At 39.1% G+C, this 11746-nt stretch overlaps 1 protein-coding gene across 1 annotated transcript; it reads right to left on the reverse strand.

The window, feature by feature from the left end:
* Positions 1-146: 146 nt before the first annotated feature.
* On the reverse strand, positions 147-8153 carry LOC139285200 (pannexin-1-like). Its single transcript, XM_070905702.1, has 7 exons — positions 7973-8153; positions 6803-6918; positions 5657-5844; positions 4232-4510; positions 3526-3748; positions 2880-3147; positions 147-1914 (listed from the first exon to the last, which is right to left on the reverse strand). The coding sequence occupies exons 1-7, from the start codon at positions 8151-8153 to the stop codon at positions 1829-1831; spliced, it is 1341 nt and encodes a 446-aa protein (XP_070761803.1). The 3' UTR covers positions 147-1828.
* Between the last annotated feature and the right edge of the window lie 3593 nt (positions 8154-11746).

An 11746-nucleotide genomic window follows, 5' to 3' on the forward strand; every position in this document is an offset into this window, starting at 1 on the left:
GGAATGCAGAGGATCTTACTTATATTTACCTCCTGTTCATCATCTTGGGACCAAAACCACCCTCATAAAGAAAGTAAACTAAAACAAGTACCACCTTAGAGTACAGACACAAACCTTTACCCCATATGCAGTAATCAGACAACATCTAACTCGACAGTAATGTCTACTGCATTTATTTTTAAGACCACAGACAATCCTAAAAGGTGTAATTATCAACAGCCATCATCATATATCAAACATGACCAACAGCAGCTTCAAAAATGTCACTAGAAAGGTTTTCTCATAACGACAAGACAACAAGCACCAGTTTCTTTCCCAGCGCAGGAATGGGACTCCAATAACATGTAGCCATCATATGAACACTAACAGAAAAGTTAATACAACACAGTAAAGAGGAGATCTTACTACAGCGATTTCATGACAACATGGCAAAATGTTCCACTGAGTGCAGTACACATATACGGGCAGTAGTGAGATGTTTTTATCCCTGAGATTCCCGAGCAAGCACGGCAAGTTTAATTCCAGGTTGAGACATCCAAACATCTGAAAAACTCTGACAAAATGACTGAACTTTAAGCCCCAAAACCGGATATTACCTCTGATGAAACATTTTCTTATAAATTACTGACATTTTGGAGAAATTATGTATTTATTAAAGATGAACAAGCAATGAACACCTTGTACCATTTTTGTTGAAAAATAGATAAATGTCACATTAAACAAAAACATCCTGCATTTGTGCCACCGTTGGCTGTAGCTTAACATGTAAAACAGATCTACACATGAGAGAACTACCCAGTCCACATAAATGAGGCACATTCAGTTCTTAGGGGCGAATGCCAAACAATTTAGGAATTCATATTATTTTTTTGTATAATCCAATCAATGACTCTATAATAGACCAGAGAGCTGAACACCTAAAGCCGTACTGTGACATCTTTGACCAATAGGTTCATGTTTTAGCTGCCTTGTCATATCACTGTCTACAAAATATGACAACAGAATAATGAAGAATGAATTCCTCATTGAGTGGTATTCCCCTTTACAAACTTGACATTGTCTTGAAATGTGATTGACAATCTCATAAAAAGTACATTCTCCCACAATGACAAGTGCAAATAAATACATCACCTCTCCTTTTGATGATGAACACCAAATGGCTGCAATCTTGACAATTTCATGCTCTAACTTGAATTTGAAGTTAGAATTGTCACATGGATTATTGAACAAATGATAATCTGTTAAAACCCCCTCCCCCAAACCCTCAACCCTAAATATCCTGCTTGTTTAAGCAGCGAGCAACCTCATGTACTGCAAAAACATCTACTGCATACTGACGGTGCTGCTTTTACTTTAAATAGTCACAGATATATAATCAGGTAAACAAACTCACTCTCTATTAGAATTAAATACACAGGCTGTGAGTCAAAACAAGCAAATCTTTTCAAACAAACAACAACACAGCCCTGACGGCTATATAAACATGTCAATATGTATCACATCCTGACACTCATGATGACCTGACATCACATCCTTCAATTCATAGGGCAGAACACTTGCATCTTTGTCTGTATTTTTGTAGTGTAGTGTCTCAAACATTAACTCAGTAAAAAGAAAAAGAAAAGTTTGTTAGTCCTTAATGGGTCGACAAATTCAATGATTCTTGAAATCTGTACCAACATGAGTTTTACTCTACTGAACCCTTCCACTGTCTAGACTTTCAACAACACTCATTTCCTCCCCTTTTATTCAGCACTGTAGCACTGTGCCAAACAAAAGTTATTCCCCCCCCAAGAAACCTCGTCTCCATCGCCGTGCCAGTAGTCCTTTACGTCGCACGCTGCCGGAGAATCCCTCCCTCACTGTTTTTGCTGCCTGTTGCGTCGCTGTTTCCTGGCAGCAAGGGAGTGAGCTCTGAAAATACATACATCATTTTGCGTGTTAGTGAGTTATTATTTGGGGTTTTGTTGCACATGTTTATTAAGTCAACTTGAGTTTAATTATGTGGCCCGAAATGTCAAGTTTGTGCCAGTGGGCTGTACAGCTATAGCCTCTATCCTTAGGGAAATATGTAGCCAACAGTCGCTTAGCTTGGCTTAGCATAAAGTAACAGCGAGCCTGGCACTGTCTAATGGTGACTAAATCTGCCTAATCTCACTAATTAACATGCTGTATTTCGTTTAATCTGTGTAAAAGTGTACAAATTCCACTTTATGGCCGTTTTTAGTGATATCGATCTTTCATCAAGACTAAAAAGAAATGCTACCTAATATTGCGACTCTTCTAAAAACAAGACAATGACAAACAAACGTTTTTTAGGATAGTAGAATTTTTTTAAATCCTAGAAGTGAAACACTGACAGTAAAACAGAATTTAATAACATGATGTGCTGTCAAACATTCCTGTTTGTATTCCTGAAACAGGTTTTGTTGGGAAGAGGTAGTTTGTAGGCCTCCACCCTTCACTCCACCTCTAACTCTCAGTTTCATTTCTCATCCTTCCCTCCACATTTCCTTGAAACCTCAAAGTAAAATTACACTGAGACACAAGATTAGTGCATGTCTCTATCTGCAGTCCAACTCTCTAGTTTAAAAGCTAATAAACTAAAGATGGTTAGAACTTCAAACAGAATTCAGACCATCAGTCTGCACTGAGACTGATAAAAGGTAGCATTATGGCTGGAATGAACTGATCATAATTTATATAATAATAAATTACAGCGAATTCGTTACCTACCAACTACAGCCAAGTCAGCTAATATGTACAAAATCATGTTCGATAATAGTTGGAATAGCATGAAATGTGATTTTTAATCCTTCATAGAATGCTACAAATGAAAACTAATAGAATTTGGTCTAGTCCCGCCTCTCTGTACTCACCTTTCATCTCGGTTTCCATCTTGCTGTCGTTAGCTGCTGCTGAGTTCGGACGGTTGCAGCTGTTCTTAGCTGCTCCGGCGTTGGCTGCTGTGGGGGTGCTGGCAGGGTCAGCTGCATTCATTTTTACCTGATCCTGTTTCCCTGCAGCACCGGCAGGTTTATTGCCATCCACACTGTCCATCTTCACCAAACAGAGAGTCTGCAGCAGACCCAAGGGGTCAAAATTTTCTCCGGAGCATTCACCCCGTCTCCTCAACAACTCCAACACCTTAAGTCAGAAAACATATAACAAAATTGGACAAAGAAAAAAAAAAGCTGTATATTCCTGTTTTAGTTTTAGTTGCTTATTGTGCTTTAATCACATCTGATTTTCACATAGTAGGTTGCTCAGTAGTACAATTTAAATACTACTGAAGATCAAGAAAAATAAACAGAAATAACGAGAATGATCCATTACCTGATCAGAGATGGGCTGCATCCGAAATCACTCTCTCGTTCCCCCATTCACTACTCCCCATACAACAGACACTCAGTAGTTTATTCTATAGTGACATGTAACTCACTCACAGTTTGTGCACTACATAGTAAATAGGGAGTGACCTCGGACATAGCCATGGATACTGGCGCACAAACACACAACACACACCTTGATGTATTTGTAGGACTTCAGTTCGCTGATGTTCTCCTCCAGGAAAAGCAGATACAGAGAGAGATCGTCCCATTGGCCACCAGGGGTTGGCAGGACGCTCACGGTGGGCAGTGATTGGTAGGTTTCCAGGAAGCGGGCGTATCCGTGGCAGAAGAGGGGACGGAGACAGGCGTAGATCACCACGGGAATCAGTGCAATGAACAGGACCAAGTTGACATAGCTGGAAGCAGTAAAACAAACAGACTGCATTTTGACATGTAGAGAGGGGGCATTTGATCTTACAATATGGCCGTGTTATAGAACAACATGATGAACGCAAAATGACAAAAAAATCTACATAGAATATGATTATTCAAAATCACATGTAAAGTGAATAACAAAAATAGAGTTTCTGTGGATAATGGTATACATTAGAAAAAATGGGGAATTAAGTGGAAACAGGAACCATTATATAGGTGGACAAAATAAGAGAGACACCATGTACTTCCATCCAGTACTATTATAAAAAAAAAGAAAAGACCTCAGATCTACACACTGAAATAGACACAGTTTGAACAAAAACTTTCATTGCAGCTTATGTTTTGGAGTACATTATATTATACAGGTGTTCATAGTATTGTGTCCACCTGATGTATTTCAGGTGAACCACACAATAAATGCACCTCACTATGTTTCTACAATAACCAAGCGGTGTACTGCGTACCTCAGCAAAGAGAAGACTCCCACGGCAATGAGCTTACACTGCACCTTGTCGGGGACGCCCGGGTCGGAGGCAAGCAGGCCAACGCGCAGCGTACAGCCAAACTCGTCTGTGAAGGAGGCCAGGCGGAGGTAGTAGGCCAGGTAGACACAGGCGCACACCAGCGTGACAAAAGTCAAGCCGCGACACAGCAGGTAGTAAAACAGCAGCACCCGCGAGCAACGCTTGGTCATCAGAAACTTCTCAACCAGCGGGTAATTGAAACAGCCCTCGGTGGGGTCGCTGGCAGAAGAGTTAAAGAGAATACAAGATCAGAGAGAGAAAGAACAGTGATACAGTGAACAGAGCTTAGTAACTATGGCAAGATCAAAGACATCACCAGACATTTAGTAGCAATAAAGTAGGAAAATCCTCTTCTGTCTGTTACAAAATGCTACATGTAGTATCTTTAAAATGAGGCAAAAGTAAATATTTCATCCTCCTCAGAAGTGCACATCTGTGCATTAACAAATGTATCACCTTGTCTTGACCTCTAACCCTCTTATGAGTGTACTTTTGAAAAGCTAAAATGCAGCAGTGAAATTAATCTTTTTGTTTTTTTTTTTAATGGCATTTAGATAAAATGTTGCATGTGACATAAATTATCAATCAAATGTTGTAGTAGTACCCTCCCACCATAAAATTGATTAGTGCCATCCAAAGTATCACATGACATACAATAGCATTTAGGATTAGGAAAATGTAGAAAATTTTCATTCAGCAACTAAATGTTGATGCACCTACACTATATAAGGTGGCTCAAACATGCCGGTGTCTGTTTCCTGTTACCTAAACGTGAACCCAACCTTAACCTTCTACTTATCTGTATTGTAAAGTTACTTTGCATGTTAAAATGTTGAACAGTGAGGAGCGGCACAGAAAATGCAACTGACAATGAACAGGGTTAGGGTTATATTGGTGTCACAGCTGCTGGCATGGATACTGGCACAGCTGGTTATACTTAAAACATACAGATACATAAAAATAGACAAATTAATAAAATTAAACTCTGTGGTTCTGCTTCTCCTCAGCTTTAAAGTCCAGTAAACATATGCAAAACAGCAGTCCTTAATTATTCCAGGAAAAAAAGTCAAAGTTGTTGTAATCCTTCTATCACCAAACAAACAAACAAACAACAGTGGGGTTTGAGGATGTACTTAAAGTAAAAGAAGCTGGCCACTAAATTACAAAATAATCTCACTGCAGAGATAGAAATAATTGCTGGTAATACGTTGGTTTTGGGACACAGACTACACAACTACAGTAAGTGACCCCACAATTGTCATAGGGTATTTCACATGCTGCCCTAACGCCAACCAGTTTGCTAAACCTGAACCCCCAACCCATTTCCTCTGCAAGTTTGACTTGATTTCAGGTGTCCTACGGTACCCGTCTGGGGTGAGCAGTCCTGAGGTGGCCATGCGTTTAGCCAGAGTGACAGCACGGTTGTAACACCGGTCCAACTCCTCCATGATGAAGCTGAGGTCCGACTGCAGGAGGGGTGCCACAGAAAATCTCCAGAACAGCGCTGGGGTGTACATCAGCACCGCCACCAGCAACAGAATGTAGGGAAAGAACTGGAGAGACAGGATAGGAGCCAACAAAAATGCTAATCAACAAATTATACTGACAGTAATAACTTTCCTACTCACACAGTGGTTGATATAAGAGAGTACATGAGTCACTGCATAAAACTATTCAATAACACAATAAAAAACACTGGGGCCAATCATAAAAACATAAACTTCTTGAATCAAATTCATCAATGACCCAAGGTGAACTTAAAGCATAAAGTGAAACAACGATAACTTGTCTAATTACGTTTTGGAGGTTAATAGAGGAACAAAGGCTGTTTTTCATAAGGTTCCTGTAACTGCAGTGACCTTCCACGTATTGTTAAGAAATACTGTCAATCTGTGATTAACTGGCGACCTGTCCAGGGTGTACCCTGCCTCTCGCCCAATGTCAGCTGGGATCGGCTCCAGCCCCCCGCGACAAGTAGCATGAATAAAAGGACCGTGCTGCTCGTGTCACTACAATAAGATCAATTTAGAAATGTAAAGAGACGCACCACACCTACAAATCACAAAACAAAAGCTGCCTGTGCACAACTACCATTGTACCTACTTACTTCAGTAAAATACACCTACATAAAGAGAACTCACATTTTAATGATTAACACACTAATGATGTAACTCAAATCCTGTCCAGGAAACTAGTGGATCCTGTTAAATACTAACTGAAATTTCTTGGAGACTTATTATTTCCACGCAGCACGGCACAAAAGAAGGATGCTCACTTTTATTTATACCTATGTTATTACTGCATGGCATGATGACTCATTAAAGTACTGTCTGTTCCAGCAGTAGAACTGTCTAAACACACCTTATTGTTCTGGCAGAAGGTGTGTTACAACGCATTATCCTTCATGGTATGTGTGTGGACAAGTTCTAAGCAACAAGGTTCAGCAACTGTAACCCTGTCTGTGTGTCTGTGTGTGTGTGTGTGTGTGTGTGTGTGTGTGTGTGTGTGTACCTTGTGCAGCCACAGAGGTAGAGTGTGTGTATGCACGGCTGCCCAGCAGTATGAATCCACATAAGCAGCCTGCCTCCAGGAGAAGTTAGTAGGAGCGAAACAGCTGATCTGAGTACCTGAGAGAAACAAAGAGACAGAAAACGACACACAAAAACACGAGTGTTAGAGTAAGTGGTAGGAACGAGAGTGATAAGCTGTAATGGAGCACAGCTAATTTTTATTACTTTAACATTTTAATCTGCTTCTCTTAAGACTGAAGAACAAATCAGGCTGTTCATTGGTTTGACACTGCTCTCAAGCCCATGATGGCAGGATTATAATCAGTGTCTGTAAAAGGTTCAAGGCTCATGTAATGACGGATTTAGCTTTTTTCTTTAGAATTCATGATATCCGTTGTCCTGTGGCCATTAACATTGCAGAGATATCGGGCTAAAACAATCTGTTTTATTCTCATGCAGCTAATTTGGTTCTTTGAAAGCAGTTTGAGGATTGATTTGTTAATTCTGAATGATATTATCTCCATAGTGCTGATCATGTGATTGCAGTTGCTTGAGGTAGGTGTGTTGGGAACCCTCCCTGATAATCATAAGCCTGCTATGAAACAGCAGCTTTAATTTCATTAACTATTTTCAGTAAAGTGAGTATTGCAGTTAATCATTTAATAAGGTTCAGTGTTCAAATGGCACATTTTAATTTCAAATTAAATGCCGTATGTTCTTGCTCCACTGGTCTTTTAACAGTCAGAATATTTTAGTTGAGTTTATGTTTTTTTAGTATCTATGTATCTTTCTTTTGTTGTATAATTGATCATGTATAAGTATAGATAACGCTTCATTATGGAAATTAAATTGTGATAATTCCATCAACAGATTATAATGATCTCAATAACCTACATTTTATCCTCACTTCATCCTAAAACCATTATTATTTCAACACTCTTTAATTATAAATCAAAGAAAGCAAGCCGTTTGTCATTTTGTGGTTCACTCTAAAACGTCTTGGTCATGAACCAGCTAATTGTCAATACGCCTGCACTTTTGCAGCTTTGGGCTTAAGGACAGTAAAACCATCAACATTCTAATCTGGAACTCAGTTATCCACCTAAAGAAGAACGGGGCCCTGAACTAGACCAGATCTGGTCTCCAGTCCTGGCTCCATATCCCCACTCACCAACTGAAACTTCTTGAGCAAAGGCCAGAGAGATGAGGAGGAGGGGCAGGCCCACTGCCACACAGGTCACCATCTTGTCCACAGCCAGCTCAGTGCGGATGTTGCGGTATCGAGTCTGGTTCGGCTCCTTCAGCAGAAAATCGCTGAACACGTACTCTGTAGCCACATGGGCGATGGCCATCTCACCGCTCTTCTGTTACCGTCTTCTGTTACATAAATAAGACCTGCAGACACGAAAATCAAGAAACACTTTTTTCATGTTTCAGATATTAAGATTACTTCTCTGTGCAGAATATCGACATGTTCCTCAACACTGTCTGAAGGTCCTTTTGCCTTTTCGTCTGGCAAACTTCATTTGTAAAATGCAAAGCAAGGTGTCAGGTAAACAGTGTGTGTTACTTTCCAAACCAAATGTTTGTTACATACAAAGTGTAACAGTCTGGTGCCTGGTTAGTTTCCCAACTTGCTTGCTCTGCTTCCTAATGCAACTCTTGCACAGTTCGTCCTAAATAAATAAGGCATTACTTGGTATTGGTATTACGTTTACAGTGTGAAATGATATAAATACCATAATGGCCAATTTTCATTATTTGTTCTGTCTGTACCACTTTTATTCAACAAAAACATTTCCATATTTACCTTTTGTCGCATGTATTATCATTCTAATGGTCATGATCATTATCATGGCTGCTGACAACATGACACTTGTAACCTTTGACATGATATTTTCCACTTGACTTAAACCTTTCTTATACCTAACCCTAAAATACAGGCTTTTCAAAAACCTGACAGGTGGTGCAACTTCTCACCAGACATTTTTCAATTCAATTCTATTTATATAGCGCCAAATCATAACAGACGTTATCTATTATATATGATGTATTTATTACTAATAATATTTTTTGCCTTGATATAAATATTTCTGATACATATTTCTTGGAAATCTGGTTGAATGTGTTTATATAACCTCATTTGATTCATAGCTTCTTACTTGCATCCTTTTCCTCTCAAACTTGGATGCTTCAATAGCCAATAGTGCTTAAATCTTGCTTAATGTAACCTCAGCTCAAAACATAAATCATTGTAATTAGTAGGCATACGCTAGTTTACATTATTAAAAACCATAACTACTTTATTTGGGTGGTTATTCTTATTTGATGGTCACCAACTTTGAATAGTCATTTACCCGCCATTTTAGTCGTCACCACTTCGATGCAACTAGTGGTTTCTTCGAGGTTAAGGTTTGTAGTGTATGCATGCCAGCTGATTTAGAAAGCCAAGGCTGAAAACAACTCGTGACTTTCTTCCCACAACATCATCAGGTCCCTTTGTTTAGCTGGAGCTGGATTTCTTCGCAGTGTCGCATTTGTTAGTTAATACTATTATTTATCATTTATTTTTTCCAGCAAAACAATCACTTGATTTGGAGGGTGGGTTAACTTTGAGGTTGTGTTATTTAGCTATGATGTGTGACTAATCAGAAAACGAATGTCTTAGGGGAAGAAGAAGCATAAATATCCTTTAAAGTAACGTTGACTTGACTTAAAAGCTATTCAGCAACTTCACACAGACCGGTTGCTTTCGGGGATGAGAAGAAACGACCGCTAGTAACTGAATAATGACTTGAATTAGCTCATTATAATGTAAGTTACTGTAAAGCGGAATAATGAACTTGAACTTACCTACCGACCTTCTCCGGATGAAATGTATCTATTAAAATGTCATGGCTGCGATTACACAGCCCAGGCTGCAGCAAAGGCAACTTATAGGTGTTTTTCAGGACTGGAGCTAAACGGTGTGGCAGACAGGGACATTCAACAGATGAAACCTCAAACACAAGTTTGGAGTCTTCTTCCTGTAAGACAGAAAACTCCTTCCGCCCTTCTTTAAAAACAGATGCCTTCAAGTGCAAATCCACAGCTCTGATTTTCCGGCTGTAATGCTGCCTTCAAGTGGAGCTCGTGAGTTTGTACTTTGGGAAGTCGAGTAAAGTTGACTACACAGTATTGATGCCTCTAAGTAGGGTTGTGTTTATTACCATAAGAAGATAATTACTTTTACTCAAAATCAGGAAATAATTACTTTGGAAAAATGACCAAAACAACTCAAACAGCTTTTTGTGAGCTGAATAAAAACGGGGCTTTTAAGACAAAAAACATGTTAATGGCAAGCACATTGTGTACTCGACTTCCAGTGTCTAAAATAAAACCTCACGAGATCCATTTGAAGGCAGCAAGTTATAATACTACCACAATGTAAAAAAGCAAAGAAATGTCCCCAAAACTATTACTGTTACAAAATATGTAAAATGCAAAGCTGATTTCTTTACATTTCAGCTCTTTGTCCTTTTTGTAACAACAATAGTTTTGGGTTGCTGTTATTGTGGGATGGTTTGCGATCCAACATTTCTTTGCGTTTTTGTATTTGGTGCAGTGGTACCCAACATGGGGTTTGGGACCCCCCCCCCCGGGTCAGAAGATACAGGGGTGAGAGGTTGAGAGATGATAAGAAAGAAGAAAAAGGCAGTTCTGCTACACAAAATCTTTTTCTACAATCTTTGTTTTTTTTTTCTTGTTAATCACTGAATATGGATTTAAAAATCTGGGACAGAAACACTCTTTACTGCTCACAATAAGTTGACATTGCTTAATTTTAAGGGATCATTAGGCTAAAAGATTGAAAACCATTCATTGCTCTAAGGGAATACAGTCCCACAAAGATCACTACATCTGTTGGTGTAAATACCCCTGTTCCAGTGCTATTCACTGTGGTGGCCAACTTTAGCATTGTTTACACCCCACATATATTTCTCAAGGAATATACCTGTAAAAATGTTTTCAGAAAATTATCTCACCTGAGTTGTTGAGAGTGTGTGTTGATGGTGACTTTGAAAATGATCATTTAAGGGGTATCAGGGCTTAAAGAGGGGTATCTATATAGAAGAAAGATTGTTTGAATGACAGGTATATCCGCCTATCACATCGATCACATCTTACTGCTTGTTCATCCAACTTCAGTTCCAAAGGCTGTGCCATGTTTCACAAAAAAAATCCAAAGTTTGATGGTTTTGCTCCAGTAGCTGGCAAAGAAATGTGATAAAACCCAAATATCTTAAAAAGTCCAAACTCTGTGTCCAAATGTCTGTTTTTCTACAGTCTATGGCCGACGCTTTGTCTTCCCATGGCAAATATGTTAGTTACAGGCAGCAGCTCCATGAAGTTAACCTATGGGCAAGCACAAGTTGCCAACCCTAAAATATGCCTAGTTAGCCCTAACCATAACTGCTGTGATAGGCTGGTTGAGTATAGACATGAGTCTCAACTACAGCAGGACAACGATGACTTCAGCTGACATAATTCATGTGTTAGAATTTAAGAGCCAGGCTGATTTAGACCATTGTCCACTCCACATAAAGCTCTGACACATACAGTAAATTCAAAGTTCAAATGTTACAAATCAGTAGAAATTCAATGTTAGCCTACATCACAAAAATAAAACAAAAACAACTTTGTGTATATAGTTCATCTATTTATGATATTGAGTGCTATGTAATTCTTAGGGTTCTTACTAGATTTTCTTTTAAGTGATAATCAAGATGTGAAAATGTTGACAACTCTCAACCCTAGTTTGAATTGGTTCATTCTAAACAGCTAGCCTGTAAAATTTTAAGTAAGGATTTCTTCCTCTATTGTGAGATATTTCCAACAGTCCCTAAAGGCAGCATCCTCCTGGGCAGCGTGTCCATCTACGCAGCATGCAGCGGTATGGGGGTAT

This window comes from Enoplosus armatus, chromosome 5 (assembly GCF_043641665.1).
Source record: "Enoplosus armatus isolate fEnoArm2 chromosome 5, fEnoArm2.hap1, whole genome shotgun sequence".
NCBI classification, from domain to species: Eukaryota; Metazoa; Chordata; class Actinopteri; order Centrarchiformes; family Enoplosidae; genus Enoplosus; species Enoplosus armatus.